The sequence below is a fragment of the Aspergillus lentulus genome (genome assembly GCF_001445615.1).
Source record: "Aspergillus lentulus DNA, contig: Alt09, strain: IFM 54703, whole genome shotgun sequence".
Classification (NCBI taxonomy): Eukaryota; Fungi; Ascomycota; class Eurotiomycetes; order Eurotiales; family Aspergillaceae; genus Aspergillus; species Aspergillus lentulus.
The window spans coordinates 3,334,195-3,357,213 of NW_028322117.1; the positions used below are offsets into that span (position 1 = coordinate 3,334,195).

The window sequence follows — 23,019 nt, forward strand, 5'->3', positions numbered from 1 at the left end:
TAAACCCCTAATCTTATTAACTATAGCTAGAATTAGAGTTAGACTAGGGCAGCTTATAAAGAGTGCACTTAGTAGGTATAGGCATAGAATATAGTACTATATATACTAGGTTTATAGTAGATAATTATTATAGAATATAGAGACTTACTTAGATTACTAGAAGATTAGATACTTTAGTAAAGTTATTAGATAATTTAATCCTTAATATTACTTTAGTCCTTAGTAACTATTTTAGCTTATGTTCTGTTGGATATAAAGAAGCAGGAGATAGAGAAGATAAGTTTTCTTTATTTATCTATTAATACTAATCTAATAATCTTAGGGATAATGGATAAATAACTCTAAATAATTAGAGAAGTTAGGAGGAATAAACTCTATAGGGCTTAAGACTTCTAACTAGTAAGTATCTATTTACTAGGTTTATAGTAGATAATTACTACAGGAATATAGGACTCTCTTAGGTTACTAAACCTATACTAAATAATATACTTCTAGCAGAGGTTTATTAGCTCTAGACCTCTAATAAATAAGCATCTATTCTAGTAACTAGTAAGGTAGATATACTATAATAGAGTATATAAAGCTAGTATAGGCATAGAATATAGCACCTTAAGAGTAGGTAGGGATTAGTAATCTATTAGTATTACTACTATATCCTCCTGCTAATACTATAGGGCTGTAAGTACCTATAGATTTAATAATTTACCTAATCTATAAGCTGATTAATAGCAGCTAGGATAATTAGTAGTGTTAGAAGGAACCCTATAGGCTTAAGGCTTCTAACTAGTAAGTATTAGGGGCTGCCTATAGGGTTAATATTTATTATAGTAGGAGTAGAGCCTTTAAATTATATAAGGGTAGGAGGTAGGCTAGCAGCTGCCCTATATATACCTTATTATATTAAAGGTTTTAGTCCCCTTTTATAATTCTACCTAAATGGCTATATAAATAATGATAATAATTAGTAGATATCTCTGTATATACTTATAGATTACCTTAAACTATTTATATACCTGTTAACATTACACTAGTGCCTACCTATATATATTTTCTTATATATATAATACTATATATATTAATCACTACATAGAATATACTAAGCAAGGAATTCATTCCCTAAGGGTCTATTCTCTATAGTCTATAGGGTATAGATTAACTTAGCTCTATTACAGATGTGTTTGTATGGCTAAATAGGTTAGAATAGTATATAATACTTAGGTAAATAGCTACTGCACAGGCATCCTCTGTATCTAGATTCTTTTCTTTTTCTCTGGTTTCTTTACCTAGTATTACCTAGTATTATCCCTGCATTATACTACCATACCTTAGTAATAAATCTAGGCATTATTTATTGCTAGGAAGGTACCTCCATACAAAATATTAATATCTAGATGCCTTAAGTTCAAATCCAGCCAGACTTATTCAGAAAAATCTTTTTCTGTTCTAAACCTAGATCCACCATACTAAGACCCCCCCCTAGGGGAACATCACTTACTATATAAAAATATATAGATATCTATGTCCCTTTAAGAGGTGTTATATCAGTATATTAGGTCATCACGGGTGTGTAATACCTAGGTATGCTAGTAATTATTATTTAATCATCCACTAGGTACCTAGATATCTTATGCAGGCTTTACCAACTGGACTACCTAGTAATTAGTTAAATTTAAAGCTTCTTAGTTAAATATCTGCCTCCTACTTTGCTCTGCTGCCTTAGGCCGGCTATACCTTTTGATTACTAACTAGGTGGTGTGTGCCGCTCGGGAAGTGGTGTGGCTGTAGGTATTAATGGTAAAAATTCATTTTGGCCAGTTTGTACATTCAGTCTGCTGTAGAACCGCTAAAATTTAGACCGTGCTTTGAGCTTTTATTCAAGTCGCAATCCACAGAAATGTGGCACTAATATAAAAGTACCTTGAGGTGCGTCACCCTCGTATATTGATCATTAACAGTCGCTTTACTATAAGGTACTGACTATACTATAAACAATTATAATACTGCATATAGCAAGTGCTAAAGATGTTCAGTCATTTGCGTCTCGTCTCATAACCTCTTGAACGCAAATCCGGCTCAATAGAAGTGAGCAATGCTGCTGTTATCAGTGCTCTGGGTGAGGAGTTGAAGCAGCATGGGAAGCCGCTTGTCCTTTATCATGGTCGTAGAATTGTATGCAGAGTTGTACACCGGACTGTTGTTTACGATGACTGTGCTATTGTTGAAGACCGGGACTTCGTCTCTCTTTGAGTACTCGGGTAAACAGGCGGGATCACGCAGGCAGTGTGCGCGGTCTCAAGGTTCCCATTGAACGCACAATGATCTGAATAGGATCAAGGATAGTTCAAGAGATAATATAAGAACAATAACAGCAAAGATAGAAGTAAAGCCTATTAAGTATGTATACTTAATAGTAAGAGAGTAACTGACAAATCAGACTAGTGAACCTATACTTAAGTGAATAACTTATACTAAATATGAGGAACTAAATGAAGTAATCTAGATAAAATAGAAATGAGTGTCCTTATATAGTCCCTCTTAGTATCTTATCCCTAAGGCTATTACGCGGTCCCTTCATAGAGTTGCATTCGGTCTGAGTTCGGGCAAGTTCAAAACCAGTTGGCACTGAACTGGGCAATTTCGAGGTCGAAATTTTAGAGATTGGATTCAAATCAGTGCGTTAGGTAGGAAAGCAATTTGAGTCCGGAGGATCTGGAAGATTGAGAAGTGAAGGAAATATTACTAGCCAGAGACTGAGATTGTAGACATTGGAAACCCACTATCACACACGCCCCGAGTTGAGGTTTAAAGTCAGATCCAGGTAGCGTTAAGTCTTCCTATGGCCAAGTGGTGCGGAGATATATATGCTGCCGACCTTCAACCACCACCACAGTCTAAACCGATTTTTAAACCCCAAGTACTTAACCCCTAGAAATCAAGTCGATATTTCGATATAGGTTCGTTTCTAACCCTAACCCCTAACCCAAATATTTTTTGATAAATTTATATATTATAATTATATAGGCGTGCTTGAATAGGCGTGCTTGACAGGCACTAGGCAGATGCGGCCACGCCTACCAACCTACCTACCTCCCCCAGACATTCGACCCTGGATGCTTTTTAAGGTATTATTCTATTAACCTTATTTAACTGCATTTATTTTTTTATGCTTGTCATAGATTATAGACCTCACTAGTTATGCTAAGAAACCTTAGCACATGTAGTAGGATTAGCCGATTAGGCATACAGGTACACATGCTAAGCAAGCCTTTCATGGAGCTCAGAGGGCCAAAGGATGCTTTTCCTCCAACCTAAATTTGTATACTCATCATCAACTGATCCGGCTTGCTAACTTCTAAGTGGTATACTAGGATACCCTGCGGATCTAGCCTCTTGGCGAACTATCTGCTGGGTTCTTTTCTCACCATGGCTCGCCAGAATAGGTGATTTCAGAACACTGCCAGGGTAGTGATAGGGTGAAAGCTAGAGGGCTGTATAAAAATGCCGGGTGAGGGGGCTGTGTCTGTAGGAGCATCCTACATTAACAGGCAGGAAGGTGGACAGTCGTAGTGCTGACGTCATCTACGCCTAGACGGTTGCTGGTGTCATACACGCAGCGACCACTAGCAGCATCAGAAAACAGATATTCCTGGATCATGTGCCACGTGCCATCATGCAGTAAGCTGGACTGGACGTATAAAATTAAGGCCTAGCTTTCTGCTATTGTTACTGATTATGCTCAAGGGATACGCTGGTGTATATTAGCATAGAATCCTGCATTTCAAAGATCCTAGTTCATCAAACATTCAATAATACCATTCATTGATCTGTGCATCCTAATAAGGTGCATTCATGGTATGTCAGTTAACACAATGAAGCCATCGCGAAAGCCTATCTTTGATCATGTCGAAAGAACCAAGGCTGGCGGTGTTGGTGGTTTCCCTTACTATTTTTGTCCTAGCGACCACCTTCGTTGCTCTTCGTTTCTACTCCAGAATCGTGATAGTCAAGAAGTTTGGGCACCACGATTACTGGAGCCTTCTGGCCTGGGTACTTTGTGGACCTTGTCTGTGGACAAAACGCGGACTGACGCTTCACAGATCATCGATTTTGCCTTCTCATTCTCCTTATTCTACGCAACAACAAAGGGCCTCGGACTTCCTGCAGCCGACATAAAACCAGAGAACCGACGTAGCATCATTCGGGCTACCTTTACATTCACCGTGCTTTATGTGAGTCCTCTACGGAATCCAGCTGGAGGAATTCCCAGATGAGCTACGCTCATTATGCCCCTTAGAACCCAGCTTTAATGACAGTAAAGACATCGATCCTTGTGTTTTATCTGTCCTTCGCCAGAGGCGAAAAACTTTTTCGACTGGGAAGCTACCTGACTCTCTTCGTAGTCAATGTATCCGGCCTCGCTTTGACCTTCCTCACTATTTTCCAGTGTCGTCCATTAGGTTCCGTCCTGAAGCCAACACTGCCGGCAGCAGCCTCCTGTACCAGTGTGATCACACTCTACTTGTCCAGTGCACCAGTGAATATAATCACTGATGTTGCTATCCTCTTTCTCCCGATGCCTATTTTAACCAAGATGCACCTGCCGCGGAGGGAGAAATTCATCTTAATAATCACATTTGGCTTCGGCTTTTTTGTGACAGTCATCGATGTGATCCGGATTGTGTACCTTCAGCGTGCTCTGACGGAGACTCAGCTAAGATCTCAGTCGGAGCCTATCCATAGCGGCTCTCTGATCAGCATTTCATGTACGATCCATGCCACCCTCTTGTCACGGCACGTCATGCTGACCTCTGATGCGCTAGCTTTCGCTGCATTATCATTCATGTGGTCTGTAGTGGAGGCCAATATGTCTGTCATCTGCAGTTGTGTCCCACTCCTTAAGCCACTCATTGCTCGCATCATGCCGCGGATGATTGGCGTCAGCGGCAAGAGGCACAGGAGGACGACAGATGCGGAGACCCGTCTTGACGAGATCCCTGGCGTTGGTTCGTCCGCGAATATTCGCTTGTCCGCCATGGCGCAGGTAAACCGTTCCGGACCCCGCGGCGATCGCCCCGTCTCCTCAGATGAGGGTGTGGACGATAATAGTACAGACAGTATTGTCCAGATACGTTCGGATAGGCGAAGAAGCAAGCCACGTTTAGGCTCTTCTCAAGGATTTCCAGGAAAGTCTTTAATCAATACTGGACACATAACATGGATCTTCGTCCTAATGGTTCATTGTCACAGACCCTGAATCAAGCGGAGTCCGCTCAGGGGACTCCCAGCTCGGCGCCACTTTGATTGAGTTTGTACGGATGAAGGGGCCAAAGAACATGCTGAAACTCAATAACAAAGAATCCTTGGCACCGATAGCGTTGGTCACACTCATTTTCTGGCTGTGGGGTTTCTCATATGGGCTTCTCGGTAATTTGACCGGCCATCTTCAGGCTGTTCTCGGACTCGATGCCTGGCAATCCCTCGGCATCCATGCCGCATACTTCAGTGGCTACTTCGTTAGCCCAGTAACGCTTGGTCGCTGGATTTTGAAGGGATGGGGCTACAAGGCTACACTGATCACTGGCCTATCTGTTTACGCCTGTGGGACATTGATATTCTGGCCATCTGCCGTTCTCTCGTCTTTCCCTGCTTTCATCGTCTCCAATGTCGTCATTGGCGGTGGATTGGGGGTCTTAGAAACCGCTGCCAATTCCTTCATCGCCTTATGTGGGCCACAGGAGAACGCCGAAATTCGGTTGAATATCTCGCAGGCCATTCAGGCTATTGCAACAGTTCTTTCGCCACTACTTTCCGAGAAAGTCCTTTTCAAGAACGTGACGAGTGTCTCAGCTCTAATCAATGCCCAGTGGACGTATCTCAGCATCGCGTTTTTCGACTTACTTTTAGCTGCAGCGCTGTGCTACCTACCTATTCCTGAAGCCCCTGACGACGACCTTGAGGAGATCGCAATCCGCTGTCGAGGAGACGGATCGAGCAAAATACTGGGCATTCCAGTCATCTGGCTGACCCTATCTTTGGGTGTGGGCTCACTATACCTCTATGTCGCCGGCCAAGAGGTTGTAGCAACAAGCTTTGAGAACCTGGTGGTGGCGTCTAATACCAGGTAAGAAATTATCACTATCTCTTTCCTCTGTGATTAACGCAAACGTCTTCTTCATAGTTCGGACCTTATGCCCTTCGATTATGTAACTGTTGGTCACACCGTATTTGCTGTTGGCCGTTTTCTGACTGCTTTGGCCCTTTGGTTCCTGAAACCTCGGTGGACTCTGATGATAGCATACGCTGGCATGGTCATTTTCTCTACTCTTTGTCTGAAGACGTCTGGTTTGACAGCGGTAGTCATGGGCTTGATGATCTACTTGTTTGAGAGTGGTGCTTTCAGCACCATGTTTGCCATTTGTCTTCGTGGTATGGGGAAACACACAAAGACAGCAGCCTCTCTTTTGGCATCAGCTATCGGCGGTGGAGCGTTTCTGCCTTTTGTACAGCACGCAGTGTCCGTGTCCCATGGGGTGTCCTACTCCTACAGCGTCCTTGTCGCTATCTTTAGCACAGGGGCCCTCTTTCCAATATATTTGAACCTTGTACCTGCTGCTCAAAGGCAGGTAGACCCAGTGCCCCATACCTACCAGAACAGTCATCAGCAAGTGAGCCCCAGAGAAGCAGATATGTCCCACGGCGAAAGACAATCGAACTGTTCTGGTGGGATTCTGCTGAATCAATAACAGTGCAAGTCTCTCAGGACAGACCTAAATAAATATTACAGAGTTGCTATTACCAAAACAGGGTGTATCACTAAGCAGACTATATTTCCGAGTGTACACAGCTACAGTGAATTTTCTGCGAGACTGCCACTGTCTGTTGTCTATGGGAGATCTGCTAAATTAGATAGCGGGATCTTACCTAGTTCAACTTCTGCACCGCGGCCTTTCTGACCTTGGCTTATCTGAGCTTCTTGGCCGGGTCCTCCTTGGACTTATAAGAGCGGATGAGGGGCGCTCGCACGAGTAAGGGAATCATCAAAGAGGTCGGCGCGGTAGCCGTTCTTGGTTGTTATGTAGCAATACCCATATAGATAGTATTACTTCTGGAACTTGTACGCAACTGGCCTGCAAACGTACCCACATTGCCGATGCATGCTCCCACTAGAAGCTCAGGTCCAGGAGTTCTGTCACTGGGCTGACCAAGGTTTCCAAGCAGATACAAATAGTAGTTCCATGTATGGTCCAGGAGGCTTTCTGCGGGTATGTTGACTGAGTAAATGACTTGCTGTCCAGATTGTAATGACGAAGGTTCCATGCATTCCTAGGCACAAGGTCGTATACGCGGACTCAGGCACATAGGGCGAGAAAGCCTTGCAAATGCCATCTAATTGCCCAAACCGTATAGAATTATTTAAAGGCACCCTGTGCAAATATTGGACAATGCTGTCAGGCGTTGCTCCTCGCGGCCATGACCTGGATTGCTCAGCAATTTCTTCAAAATCAATTGAACTATGTTCAAGAGAGTGAATGTGTTGGTGCTGCACTTGTTTAGGAATTCTTTGACTTTACAGCCTGGCTCAAGGGTTACGCGAACGGGGACGACGCCAGCACAAAACCTGGCTACCTTGTCGACATGGTCCATCGGAATGTTACGACTATTTACCATCTCACCAAATACCAGATCATGTGCGTTTGTGCGTCGAGCAAGCACGGGCGACCTAGGGAAACCGCCCGGAGATATGGTGCGGCTCAGGTCAACGGCTGTGGCTGAAAGGTCAGAGACTTGGCTGCTCTGATCATTGGCAGAGCGTGGTTTGGTCATTGAGGAGCATTAAAGAAGTGCATGCCAGTGTTTGATGGCGGCTAATCTATCAAGCTGAGCTCAATGCACGAGACAGTCTGCAAAGGTGGGCCCAGATCCAAGAGCCAAGCCATTACCGTACGCGCTGGAGAGTTCCTCCAGCAAACAGGACATACCGACATCATCATACTGAGCATGTGATAGCGGCATATTTTAATGCAGACTGCGAACGTGATCCTGAAGCCATCGTCACTTGGATCCGTGGTGTGAAGCGTAGGTCACCTGCCGAAGACATTTGTTGACACAGCATCACCGCTACAGGAAAGTCGGCGTTGTTACATAAAACATCATCTATCTGTATTTCAACGTGGCACAGGATAGCCTGCAGGATGGTGACCTGAAAGGACACAAAGACGGTGCGTAGAATGCCATGCTTCTGAACGAGGGATTCTAGGGAGGCCTTTAGACGAGTACGGTCCAGGAGGCCGGGGAAGTGAAGCGCAAAGTATATCCGTTGCTTCTCACGGATATAGTGCCGCTGCAGGCAGTAGTAGGATGAATATCAGCGGCGTCGTCTCCGCTTAATGACAGATCAGCGGAAATACTATCGCGCACTTGCTGGTAGTCTGTGAACGGCAGCAGTGACCCCGGCTCAGTGTTTGTCAGGGGCTTCTCTATGGCGATCTGGGTAGCCAGTCGTGCCATCACTGAGATGACCTGACCGTTGAGAGGACGCCTCGCGCGCCCCCAAACATTTCATGCCTCATCTCAAGATACCTCACCACGCCCCCATGCCTTGAAACAATAGATCCCTATAGCGGAATACTTGAGATGTTCAGCATCCGCCATTCAATCGGCAAATGACCCCCATGGCCTGTCAGACATGGCGTTATCACAGACCACGCCAAGTGCCAGAGGCGCTTTTCCCCAACACTACGGAGTCACCTCCGAGGTAAAAAAACCACAAAAGAATAACCGACGGCAATTGATGCGACATCGCTAGGCTTAATATTAGTGGATTCGACCTCAGATCCAGCAATGCACCCTATTACCAACCTATTGACTAACTTCTTTCATATGTACACAGTATCAGGATCCGGCATCTTGGGAACAGGTCAGTCTCCCCAATGGTCTCGATATTCAAGGGAAGCTGTGAAAATAGCATGACCGCCCAATGTGCCGGGAATAAACTCACTCAAGCCTATTGAAAGGTCATAGTCATCACCAGGCCTGAGCCCTCATCACTAGGAGGGGCTGATGCCCCACAGCTGTGCTGACACAGCGAATAGTGCCCAGACCATAACTACTTATAGGCGGTAGATTATAAGGGACATATTTACTATCATGTGAATTCACCCAAAGCTCATCCACCAGGAGTAAGCTCACCACGAGGAGTGAGTCCTCATCATTACCAACCTGAAGAGACTGAAACTAAACCTATCACTTAAAGAGGACAATTGGGGCGCCATACTCAGCATGGCGCTTTTATCTTCCTTTACATCCCCTGCTCTCAGGAAAAAATAATAGCATCAAAGGGCAAGACTGTTGGGAAGCGTAAGCTAAACATACTGCGAGCAAAACATCAACAGTGGAGCCAACAAAGAGACAGTGTGTTTCAGAAGGTGTGCTGAGCACTGCTGTGAATGTGATGCGGACATCATTCTAATTGTCAGACTAAAATATAGCAGTTAAATATTTATGTTCAACCTAGATAGCTGTTGGCCTCTTATGCAAAAAGACCTGGTAGGTATCTGTCATGGAAACAAGGAAAGACAGTTCCTAATAATTTATCATTCCTTACATATCCAACAATAAAGACTCTAACCTGGCAAGAACTTGCTGCAAGATATAGAAATGGAATAGACGAACCTGGGCAGAAAAATTAGATCTGGCCCAGAGCGGTTCCAGCGCAGTGACTCTCCAGTGGGTGCTCTAGATCTGGGGTAGAGTGGCATAACCGACCCGCAAAAATCGAACCCAAACCTCACCGAACTCGCAGCGGTGTGGGTTCGGGGGTAAGCCTAGGGAACCACTTTGGGTTCAGTTAGGCTACCCCAGACCCGAACCAGGTTAGGTGAAAACCGCGGTTTTCGGTTTTTATGGTTTTTCAAGTTAGGTTTAACCAACCTGCACTGTTTTACCTAGAAATCATTAAAATCTAAATATTCCTAAATGATATTAATATCACTAAATAGCCTAAATCAAGGGCTATATAGTGATATAAATATCATTTAAAAATACCTAGTGGTTGCTGAGATATAAGGGAATAATCATTTCTGTTATAGGTTGGTATAAAAGTAGTACAGAGATATATATATAAGGGCACTAAGGTCTGACAACCACCATCCTTTTAAATAATTTTTAACCACCACCCATTCACCCCTATAGATATCAAATTGATATTTCTAATATATATTAGAATGACTATAATTACTATATATTTCATATAAAAATAATAATTTTATATAAGCATGGCCCTAGAGAGGTCCCTAAAGGGGGCCCCTAGGGGGAATGGTAAGGGTTAAAATAGTTAAAAATAGCAGTTTGTCCAACTCAAAACCAAACCAAATCTAACCATGGTTAGTTAGTATAGGCCTAGCTATGCCTAGCTAGGCCTAGCTGCGGTTTTTTATGGTGAAACTGCAACCAACCCAGATCAGGTTTGATTTGGATTCAATTTCTAAAATTCCGACTCAAAATCGCAGCGGTTCAGTTCCAACTAAGGTTAGACTCGCCCGAACTCGCACCAAATGCAACTCTAATCTGGGGTCACCTGCTCATCAGCTTGCTTTACTAACCACCTAAATGATTATGACCAGATTTGTCTAATATTTATTTGCTTCTAATTCTTGGATTTCATTTTTTTATTTGACTTGTCGGTAAGGCTAGAAAGAATGAGATTTCGCATTTTGCGAAGGTGCTTGATTGTAAGTATATACTTTGGGCCGTACCTAGAAGTAGTCCTCTGAAAATGATAGTACCTTAGTATGAAACTCTACGAGAAATACAGGCCAATATGAACACGTACAACCCATCCAAACCACATTGCCTGCCAAGCGGATATTCCTCATCGCAATGTTTTCCGACCAAAGCAAGGTTGTTAAGATTGTACAATCCCCTCTCTGGACTTTCTAAGGACCCTTAGTGCCCTAAATCCACCAAACCTAGCCAAGGATGAGTTTCACTTCGATAACCCCACTTGAAGATGCGCGCGCTTCGCACGCTTCCGCTTACAAATACGAGTCAATCAGTAACGTATTTCCCGGGCGAGCGGTCCCCCCGGGCGAGCGGCCCACCCCTCACAAATTTCAACGCATTTGAATCCTGAAGCTATCCAAATCAACCAAAATACCATCAAAACCGCGTCATATCTCTCAAAAATTAGTGGAGCAAGAGGGAAGGCTTCAATTAGCAATATCTACTTTAAAAAAGAATGAAATTTCAAGCATTCGCCGCGCTGCAGAGATATTCAACATTCCAAAATCTACCCTTCGTGGCCGACTGAATGGACGCCAATATCGAATTGAAAAACGTGCCAATGGCTACCAGCTATCTCCTACACAGGAAGAATCATTAGTAGAATAGATACTATCTAGGGATCTATGCGGAGTGCCCCCTAGGCCATCTCATATGCAGGAGATAGCTAATATCCTTCTCCAAGCAGATAATCCCTCTAGATTTAAACCTGTTAGCAAGAACTGGGTGTCTACCTTTATTAATCGACGTGAGGAGATCAAAACTTGATATACTCAATAATATAATTTTAGTCGAGCTTAATGCGAGGATCCAAAGATTATCAAGGGGTGGTTCAACAGGCTATAACAGATCTAAATATAATATAGCATTTCCTATGAAGATATCTATAACTTTAATAAAACAGGCTTTGCGATAGGCTTAATTACAACTACTAAGGTAGTAACAAGAGCTAATATGCCTGGAAAGCCTCATCTTATTTAACCAGGCAATTAGGAATGGGTTATAATAATTAAATATATTAATACCACTGGCTGGGTGCTTCCATCTTGTATAATCTTCAAGGGGAAGGTTCATATTAAGGGATAGTATCAAGATCACACCTTACCACCTAACTGGAGAATCGAAGTCAGTTAAAATGGATGGACAACAGATGAGATAGGCCTTTAATAGCTTCAAAAGGTCTTTATCCCTGCAACAACTAGCCGTACAGTTAGAAGATATCATCTTCTTATCTTAGACGGCCACAGAAGCCATCTAACACCTAGCTTTAATAAAGCCTGCAGGGATAATAATATTATCACCCTCTGCATGCCTACTCATTCTTCTCATCTCTTACAACCACTAGATGTTGGTTGCTTTGGCCCTTTAAAGCATGCTTATAGAGGCCTTATTAAGCAAAAGATGCGCTTAGGATATAATTATATTAATAAGTTTAACTTCCTTAAGGCATATCCAGCAGCTCATCTAGAGGTCTTTACATCTCTTAACATCCAGAATGGCTTCACAGCAGCTGGAATCCACCCTTTAAGGCCAGAGAGAGTGCTTAAGAAGCTAAATATCCATATCTCAACACCTACCCCCCCTCCAAGCCGCGCAAGTCAATCAACCAGCTCATCATAGCTTGCTACGCCTTATACACTTCAGTAATTACAAAAGCAAGCTTCCTCAGTCAAGAAGCTCCTAAGACAACAATCCTAAAGCCTATTAACACCTTCAAAACTAGCTATCCAGCAGCTTATTAAGGGCTGCGAGATGGCTATGCACAGTGCAGCCCTACTAGCAAAGGAGAATCATGATCTATGTACAGCCAATGAGAAAGAGAAGCAGAAAAGGAAGTAATCTAGACGCCAGATAACTCCTAATGAAGGACTCTGCGTGCAGGAAGCTAGGGATCTTATCCAGGCGCAAACTAAGCAAGATATTGAGGTTGAAGGGCCATCCACACCTTTACATTTAGAACCCCCAAAACGCGCGCCACCAAGGTGTTCTAATTGCTTCATTATAGGGCATACTAGAACTAGATGCCCTACACGCCATACTAGCTAGATCTAATAAAAATATATTGTTTTGGTTGATTTGGATGGCTTCAAACGTTCAAACGCGTCGAAATCAGATGAGGGGTGGGCCGCTCGCCCGGGTGGACCGCTCGCCCGGGAAATACGTTATTGGTGAGTCATCGAATCCGCTCTTCACGCGGTTGACTACGTCACGTGGGGGCTTAAAAAAATTGTTCAATTCTAGGTTTATTCTCTGATTCAAATTCGAGCTAATACTCACTAAAGATCAAGAATCACGGCGAGATGACTACAGTCACACAGACACAGCCAACTACAGCAGTTGAACTCCCGACCTGGGGACATAACATAGAAGAAAGACAGCGGAATCCCAACTTCTCTGCCCAAGAACTAGAGGCTGATGAAGTGATGCGGCAATCAATGATTGCGGACTCCCAAGTCCCTGACGGAGGCTACGGCTGGATCCTCATCTGCTCATGTGCTGTAGTGACATGGTGGTTCGTGGGCGCTTCATACACATGGGGTGTGATGCAGGCTGCGCTAGTGGAGAAGAAGGGCCATTCATCCTCAACATTGGCCTTTGTTGGATCGCTCTGTCCTGCCTGCATCTCTCTCCTCGCAGTCCCCAATGCAAGGGTGATCCGACTCATCGGATCCCGAGTAACCGCCCTCCTAGGCATTTTCCTCCTCGGCTTGGGCAGTATCTTGAGCGGATTCGCGACGGACAGCGTTGCAGGCCTGTTCATGACATGGGGCTTTGTGGGTGGACTTGGGACTAGCTTGTGCTTTATGGTTTGTTCTCTTACCTTATACTGAGCCGAGCAACACATATACTCAACTTATAAAAAACCAGGTTGTCTCTGTAACCCCAGCACAATACTTCAAAGCCAAGCGCGGTATTGCAAATGGCATCGTCTACGCCGGCGGTGGGCTCGGCGGAACAGTAATCAGCTTCATCCTGGACGCCCTCCTCAAAAGTATCGGGATAGCATGGACCTTCCGGGTCCTCGGCTTCATGATCATGGGCACAGGGCTGCCAGCCGCCTGGCTAATCAAAGAACGTGCACCGATCAAGCCAGCGAAGATGGTCGAGTGGAGTCTCTTCAAAGACGTGCGCTTCGCAGTTCTTTTTGCGACCGGCGCTATCGGTACATTCCCTCTCTTCGTGCCGGCTTTCTTTTTGCCGCTCTATACCAACTCTCTTGGCCTACCGTCTAGTGCCGGAGCAGGTCTTGTAGCAGCGTTCAATTTTTGTTCTGCCATTGGACGGCTTTCGTGTGGGTTTGCGTGTGATCGATTGGGATCGCTGAATACGCTTTTCTTGTCGCTATTGCTTAGTGCGCTGAGCATTTTTGTGCTGTGGCCTGTGTCCAGTTCGATTGGGCCCCTCGTTGCCTTTGTGGTTATCAATGGCTCCGCGAATGGGGGCTTCTTTTCCACTATGCCAACTGTCGTAGGCAATGTCTTTGGTTCGGCAAGGATGCCTGTTGCTGTAGGGATGATTGTTAGCGGTTGGCTCGGTGGGTATCTGCTCGGTGCCCCGATTGCCGGTTATATTCTGAATGCCTCGGGTGGTCAAGGGGGTGGGATTAGTGCTTATCGCCCGGCTATCTTTTATGCCGGTTCTATGGCTATGGCTGCGACAGTGTTGGCGGCGGTCGTGCGGATGAACGTTGATCGGAGGATTAAGAAGACGGTTTGACGGGTATATTACCAGTGTAGGAGGCTAGGTCCGTGGCAAACATCAGCTTTGCAGTCCTGGCGCTTCTGGTGGTAATTTACCAGGCCCTCGACCTGATAGAATGCACTGATATTCTCACGGAGGCGCGTCAACAATGGCTGGTCTATCTGTCGCTGCTAATACCTCTCGTAACATCTGCGTTTCCCACGCGCTCATTGACGGATCCCATATTTTTCATTATCATCGGTAGGCTTCCTAAAAAAATAGTATATGATGACAGGCTTACTGTCATGAACAGGGTCCTTAATACTTATGGTCACCTTCCTATGCCGCACCTGGAGAAAATAAACATCTTCTTAATACATTGTAACATGGCTCCCACACTCATATCTTTTAAGAGCCAACATCATGGAATATCAGGTAGAGGGTGGCTCCCCGTTGACCCCACTAGTCCACCTGGCTATGTCGAGCGTTTCGTCTGAGAATATAAACAATATCTGGAGATTCAAAGCTTGATCTATAGCCACTCACCTACCCTTCATCCCTTCACCATCATAGGTATTTATTTTAACTTCCTCAATTTATCTTATAATAAACCATATAAGACTGGTCTGAATAGGTTTAAAGAACTAATTTAAGTAGTCTCATCTGTATAGTATCTGACACTCCATGGTGGTGTTGGACTACATCCATGCATATATAAAGGGCGCTTTCTAGGCTAGTCTTCACCATAGCTCGTGAGCTAATTAAAACACAATACTTATTCACTCTGCTCCTAACTAGGAAACCATGCCCCTATATTTCATACTACACAGTTCTATTTAAAAGAGGATGTCCGCGATCTCCAGATTAGAAACTAATGACTAGCGAAATATCTATTAGCATGCTTCTCTAAGGGCAGCGAAAACTCCTGCCACTTAGTTCTGATCTGAGGGCACGGCTTTATTTTTTTTCTCAAAGGGGGGAGGGGGGAGGGAAATGAAGAATGTGTTTTTAGTATATAAAAGCGCCTAATAACTATAACTCTCAGAATTAGCCCGAGAACAAACTGGGTATAGCCTGCCTGAAATATTTAAGGCACCAACGCGCAGGGCGGAAAGACCATGCTTTTGAATCCAAAGACCATGCACAACCATGGTCTTTCCATTGTCACTGACACTTACTCTGTAGAGGAAGAGCTGGATCCCTAGTGGAAAAGGATGTTACCAAGTAAGGTCCAGCTATTGACCATTATAGCTCTCCATTATGACAGCAATTACACTAAATAAAACAGGCAACAGGCGTCTCATTTCTGTGCCATAGACATCGCTACCTTAACCAAGCATCTCGTCGCTCAAAAGGCAAGGGAGCTGAAAAGTGTGGCAATCTCAGATTGTGCCAAGGGACTCTTCCAATAAGACGATTAAATTCGTAGATAAGGCAATGTCATGAAATGCCCCAAAGAGGTAAGCGGTACATTAATTAGATGAGGACCGTCGGCCTTGGCATCCCACTTTATGCTCAGGAGGTCATATTTGTGTTCAGGCGCCATGTCAATCGCGATAACACAGCCACTGTCGATGTGACGGTGATTTTAGTCTGAAATAATCCCTGTGTCTGTTTGCGAAAGATATAAGGAGAAATAAGGACCCCAAATTTCCTTGTCCATGATCTCCTGTTATCCCAGAACTCAACTTACTGCCAAGATCAAAACAGACTCTGGATCAAAATGGCTTCGCAGCAGCTCTGTCCCGTCCCAAAACCGGTCGCTATCTTCGACCAGTTCATTGCTCAACAGACTGAGGTGTTAGCTCTGAAGGAGAAGGTCTTATCCCTCTCTGGAGATAGTTTCGATGTGAAACTTGCAAATGGCCAGCCCATATTCCAGATTAAATCCAAGCTTATGAGCTTTCATGGTCGCAAGTCTGTCTTTGATATGGCGGGCAAGCACCTGTTTGATATCGTCAAAGAACATCTGCATATTCATACTACATTCGCGGCTGAGGATCCCAATGGAAAGAAACTACTCGAAGTCAAGAGCAGCTTTTCATGTATGTGAAACTCTTGGGCTCTTTTGGGAGTGTCGTTGCTAACTGGTATGTGTACAGTGGTGGGCTCTAAAACAATTGCGACATTTACGTCGCCCAGGACTGGCAGCACAGAAATATTGCAAATGAAGGGTAACTGGTCAGATACTAAGGTTGACATTGTTAATGAAGCCACGGGTGTGGTAGTGGCCAGGATCGACCGCAAGTTGTGGCGAGGTCATGAGTTATTCTTCGACAAGCAGACCTACGCTGTTATGGTAGCGCCTGGGGTTGACCTCGCGCTGATCGCTGCCCTGTGTGTCTGCTTCGACGAGAAGAATAATGAGAATTAGATTGAACTGGGCTAATGAAGAGCTTCTGGATGGCGAATTATTTCATGCTTTCTCCCCTCCCTTACTACTGTTATCATCTGCTTGTATATTTAGCGCTACTTCCACGCTATTGGTATTCCCAGGTCAGCAATCATGATTTATATATATATGCAAAGCATAGAACGCTTCTGTGTCTAGATCAAAAAGTCTCTAATACTGTAGCAGCACAGTGGACTGGATATTCTGATATGTCGGGGAAGAATTCTTCGTCAGATTGTCTGGTACTTTCCATACTTCGTACAATGATACAATCCTGAGAGCTGTTCCCAGTAACCCTGAGCTATTGTAACCCCTGCTGTGCTGGATTTCCTGTCCCCTTTGATACATTCTGTATGAAACGGTCATACATCGCAATGCTGAGCTCCTAGCCTCTTATTTCCCCCTGATTACTCTCTAAAATTCTATAACTTCATTCATGTGCCTACTTATGAGACCTATCTCCTAGTGCGGGGTGGAGCAATCACTGAGTTAATTCTAAGCAATTCCATAATCGTATTATTTGTATATTCCTACGCATAGGGGCCCCCCGCCCCTGTCAGGCGCCCTTCGCTGTGTTCCAGCAGCCCCCTCGCCTGGCGGCTGCATCTGCCCTAGACCCCCACCCCCACCCTCACAGGGCCCTGATCAGCCTCACATCCAGTGCACTGCATCTGGTGGCCTTAAATGGTCCCGCGCCTGATATCCCTATCTGCTGGTGTGGCTGTGCAATCTGCCTGCACCCATCAGGATCGGGCCTGCCCTACTATTAACCTGGGGTGACCTGCCCACCCCAGGCGCCCCAGGGCGCCTGTAATTAATGTCTGCTATCTAGAGTTGCATTCGGTCCGAGTTCGGGCGAGTTTAAAACCAGTTGGAACTGAACCGCTGCGATTTCAAGTCTAAATCTTAGAAATTAGAACCAAACCTGATCCATTCTGATTTGGTTCAAGTTTTACTGCAAAATCCGCTACTAGGCCTAGCTAGGCCTAGCTAGGCCCCTACTAACTAACCATGGTTAGATTCGGTTTGATTTTGGGCGAGTTAAACCGCTATCATTTGGTGAATTTTTGCTGTTCTGAAATTTCAAATGATCATTAACTGCCATACTATCTACCATACTATTACTATACTTATAGAAAATTAATATTTTTATATGAAATATATAGTATTTATCATCATAATAATCTATATCTAAAATATCGATTCGATATCTATAGGGCTGAATGGGTGGTGGTTAAAATCATCCTTAGATCATAGTGATTATTAAAGGTTGATGTATATATATATATATATATAAACTACTACTTTCATACCAACCTATGACAGAAATGATTATTCCCTTATATCTTACTAACCACTAGGTATTTTGAATCGATATTTATATATTTAGATAGCCTAGATCTAGGGCTATCTAGTGATATCAATATTATTAGATAGATCCTAGAGATTAGTGATTTCTATCCAAAACAGTGAGGGTTGGTTAGTTAAATCCAATAAAACCTCAAAAATTGAAACCGACAGTTTTAACCAAACTCAAATTGGTTCTAACCTAGGGAAACCAAAACCAGTGTAATTCCATAGGCTTAGAACTGAACCCTCACTGCTGCGAGTTCGGTGAGGATCGGATTCGATTTTAGCGGTTCGGTTATGCAACTCTACTGCTATCCCTAGTTGTCTACGCAGGGCCCCTGACCAGGCCATAATCTACCTTACTATATGGTTAGGGAGATGGTTCCTGCTAGGTATAGTAGCTTAGATGTAGGTAGTGCACCTAAACTATAGAGATATATATTACCACATCCCTACTTCCTAGCAGGCCTGGGTCTGGACTGCCCTCTAGGTATAGGTGCCCCCCCTAGCACCCTCTAACTCCCCTTAATTAGATCCCTAGATCCCTCTAAGTAACTAGTACTCTGTCCTTCTATATTAGGTAGTAGTAGTAGTAGTAGTATACTAGTTATACTATTATTATCATCATCATCCTGGTTAGCATGGGTTTTAGTAGTCTTTAGCAGGGATCTAGCCCCTAGTACCTAATATAGTTTAGGGCTACTAATACCACTAATACCTAGCTATACTAGCTGCACTAGCTACACTATGTACTAAATAGTACTATAGGCCTACTATAATTAGCCCTCTCCATCTCCCTACCCTAAGTTAAAACTACTAGTAATAACCCAGGCCTAGTTACTACACTCCTTATAACTAATAGTAGCTGCCAGCCAGGATATAGGCTAATTAGATAGATTAGATTAGATTAGATCTAATCCACTATCTACCTACACCTGCCTAGCACCTATATCTACCTATACCTGCTTCCCTAGCCCCTTTTATATCCCTTTCTATTTCCTTTTACCTCTTCCCCCCTCTCCCTAAGTATCTTTCCTCTTCCTTATCCATCTATCCATCTATCATCTATCATCTATCATCTGTCCTCCATCATCCATTATGTGTCTGACCATCTGAATCTAATCAATCAATCAATTAATTAATTAATTAATTAATCAATGAATTAATCAGGGGAATACCCTTACCCTTACTCCCTTACTTACTTACTCCCTAACTAGATTAAGCAAGCTAATATCACCTATTAATCACCTATCACCCATCACCCATCACCTATCATTTAATTAAATCAGCTCTGGGCCTATCCAGCTAGTTCTAATTATAATAGCACTAATAACCATGCTAGCACTACTACTATATAACTACCTCCCAGAGCATTAGGCCATTATCTACTAGGTATATAGGGTTATAGTCCCTGGCTACCTAGCCTACTAATATCTACAGGAAGCCTATCACCTCTCTACCTAGGACTATTACCTAGAGCTTAATACCCTGCCTATAGGCACCTAGCCCTGGTAGGACTACTATAACTTCCCACCCTGCTGCTATAGCAGTAAGTAGATCCCCTAGCTCCCTTACTACTATATCTAGTACTATAACACCTATAGGACCTTCCTAAGCCACAGCACCTGCTAGGTCTAGGAGCACTACTATTAAGACCATCCTATGATTTACTAGCAGCCCCTACTATGGCAGGTTAAGGTACAGGCCTAGTTTATTAATAGCTACTATATATCCTACTAGATTATTAGGGTCCCTGGCATATAGCTACTAATATAGTCCATACAGCCCCTAACCTAGACCTAGATATTAACCTAGCCTATCTAGTAAGGCCTGGCCTCCCCCTCAGCCCCCTAATAAGACCCCTCAACTAGAGTGGCATAACCGACCCGCAAAAATCGAACCCAACCCTCACCGAACTCGCAGCGGTGCAGGTTCGGGGGCAAGCCTAGGGAACTACTTTGGGTTCAGGTTTCCTTCACCAGATCTGATATAAGTTCAGTTAAAACCGTTGGTTACAGTTTCTGTGATTTTTTGAGTTAGGTGAAATCGCCCAACCTATTTTACTTAGAAATCAGTCATTTCTAGATATTTTAAATTAATATTAGTATTATTAGATAGCCCTAGATTCAGGCTATCCAAGTATATAAATATCATTTAAAAATACCTAGTGGTTGCTCAGATATAAGGGAATAATCATTTCTGTTATAGGTTGGTATAAAAGTAGTACAGAGATATATATATAAGGGCACCAAGATCCAACAACTACTATACCTTTAAATGATTTTTAACCACTACCCATTCAACCCTATAGATATTAAATTAATATTTTAGAATTAGATTAGTATAATAATAATTACTATATATTTCATATAAAAATTATAATTTTATATAAGCATGCTTGATAGGAGGCCTTAGAGGGGTCCCTAAAGGGGGAATGGTAAGGGTTAAAATAGTTAAAATTTGCAGTTTAACCAACTTAAAATCAAACTGAATCTAACCATGGTTAGTTAGTATAGGCCTACCTATACCTAGCTAGGCCTAGCAGCGGGTTTTTACAGTTAAACTGCAACCAAATTGCATCAGGTTCAATTTAGTTATAGTTTCAAAATTTTGAACTTGAAACCACAGCGGTTCGGTGCTAACTAAGGTTGAACTCACCCAAACTCGCACCAAATGCAACTCTACCCTCAACTAGCTAGCTAACTAGGACTATAATCATCCATACTAGCCTAACTACCCCACCCACTAGCCTTACTATACTAACTATACTAATCATACTAACCATACTAACCATCCTAACCTTAATTATAACCCTAACCTAAAGCTAGCCTAAGCCATCCTATATACTACTGCCCTCTCTAACTATACTAACCATACTAACTATCCCAACCTTAATTATAAGCCTGACCTAAAGCTAGCCTAAGCTATCTTATATACTAGCTGCCCTCTATCACTAAGATTAAGATAATATATATTAGGGTAGTAGGAATAGGGATACTCTACTAGAAACTACTAGTAGATATTACCTATACTAGGATAATAATAGGTCACCATACCCAGGGCTATGTCACACCCTGGGATCCGTCTCTGCTGTTCTCTGCTAGTCAACTACTTTGGGAACGGGGTGGTATAGTCCCTGGACTATATCCGATACTTGCCTGAGGCCTACCGACCGGGTAGCCTGATGATGCAGGGGTACAATGACCTTACTAAGGTCAAGGACAATCCAAAGGTAACACAAGAACAATAACAGTAGAGATAGAAGCAAGGCCTATTGAGTACGTATACTCAATAGTAGAGAGTAACTGACGAATCGGACTAGTGACCTTATACTCAAGTGAATGATTTGTATTGAACGCGAGGAACTAAACTAAGAGTGCTAGATACAATGTGAATGAGTGTCCTTATATATCCGGAGTTCCTTCTTAGGTAGTCGTGGTAGATAGTATAGTGGTATACTGGTAGATGGGTTTCCAACCAGTATATGATTTATGTCGCATACCCATATACCATATCACGTGAGGGGCCGTGTTCGGCGTCCTTAGGGTAAACTCAAATTGTCCTCCATAAGGTTGTAGTATTACCATTCAGTAAGCAGCTACTGAACTGTTTTTCTGCGGAAACCCGTCCGGATTAAGCATTCCTCCGGATCGCGCCCTGATCACTCCGGGATTGACTGGTGATCATTGATCCTCGGGTTTCTGCCTGTCACATCCGCCTTGCGCTAGTGCGGCTGTGTCAGTGCTGTAACAGGCTAGAGGCAGAGGAGAAGGAGGAGGAGAAGGGGGTGGTAGCCACTATAGCTATAGATATAGAATTAACCTAGGATAATGAGCTGGACTGCCTGGGGACTATAGCTAGTATATCTCTATTATCTTCTCCTCCTCCTAGGGCCTAGTTAGAAGGTCTAAGTCTAGATAGTAAGCTTAAGGAGCAGGATCTAGCCTAGATAGTTACTCTAATAAGCACTATCCCCCTGCTTATATTACTATCCTACCTAGCTCTATCCCTACCACCTCTACCATCTTCCCTACTACCTATAGCTAGGGCTAGCTACTACTAAAGTCCCTTTATAGAGTCCCCTATACTACCTAGCTAGATATAGACTACCCTTATAGAGGAGTAGCAGATCCTAGAGGCTAAATACTATATATAACCCCTAGGAGGGGTTAGTCCAGGGGATATAGCCCTAATAACTACTAACCCTACTAAGCCTACCCTCTTTATCTTTAATGCCTATTATTACTAGTAGGATAATACTACCCTATAGCTACTCTTTATTAAATAGCCTTAATTCTTCTACTAATACTCCCTCCTAGGCCTCCTCTATACTATAAGGATGCCTAATACCCCCTAGGCCCTGCTAGTACTGTAGGTACTCTAGGATAGGGGTAGTAGTAGCCTAGGGGACTCCCCCCCTATAATTATACCTAAATAGTAGATATAGCAGGACTAGTATAACCACATCCTTATCTTTATCTACTAGGGGATGGACTGGGTCCTAGATTAGGCCTAGGTAATACTAGAGTAGACCCTAGTACCTATCTAGGAGGTCTTTAGCTACTAGATACTAGGTAAATAGATATAGAGATAGCCCCTAGGGCAGCTCTAGCCAGAGATAAAGTAATAGTATATATAGTACTAGAAATAATACCTCTACTTCCTCTTCTAGGCTAATATCCTTATATATACTAATCAGAGGTATCTTCTAGAGGTTACTCTAGATATAGAGTAGTAGCATACCCTTAAGATTATCTAGAAGACCCTAGATAGCTACCTAGAAGACCCTAACCTTAACTAGTAGGCTGACCTAGACA

At 43.5% G+C, this 23,019-nt stretch overlaps 3 protein-coding genes across 3 annotated transcripts; all 3 read left to right on the plus strand.

Moving 5' to 3' along the window:
- Window positions 1-3,900: 3,900 nt before the first annotated feature.
- On the plus strand, window positions 3,901-7,773 carry ALT_5919 (uncharacterized protein; the record flags this gene model as incomplete). Its single annotated transcript, XM_089599992.1, has 7 exons — window positions 3,901-4,047; window positions 4,098-4,229; window positions 4,295-4,763; window positions 4,821-5,129; window positions 5,248-6,121; window positions 6,179-6,665; window positions 7,555-7,773. 7 exons carry the CDS (start codon window positions 3,901-3,903, stop codon window positions 7,771-7,773), a joined length of 2,637 nt encoding a protein of 878 aa, XP_089455869.1.
- A 5,306-nt stretch (window positions 7,774-13,079) lies between these two features.
- ALT_5920 (uncharacterized protein) lies at window positions 13,080-14,496 on the plus strand (the record flags this gene model as incomplete). The annotated part of the gene is made up of 2 exons (XM_089599993.1): window positions 13,080-13,586; window positions 13,648-14,496. 2 exons carry the CDS (start codon window positions 13,080-13,082, stop codon window positions 14,494-14,496), a joined length of 1,356 nt encoding a protein of 451 aa, XP_089455870.1.
- Window positions 14,497-16,183: 1,687 nt separating this feature from the next.
- Window positions 16,184-16,834, plus strand: ALT_5921 (uncharacterized protein; the record flags this gene model as incomplete). Its single annotated transcript, XM_033564724.2, has 2 exons — window positions 16,184-16,505; window positions 16,563-16,834. The coding sequence occupies 2 exons, from the start codon at window positions 16,184-16,186 to the stop codon at window positions 16,832-16,834; spliced, it is 594 nt and encodes a 197-aa protein (XP_033420615.2).
- Window positions 16,835-23,019: the final 6,185 nt, after the last annotated feature.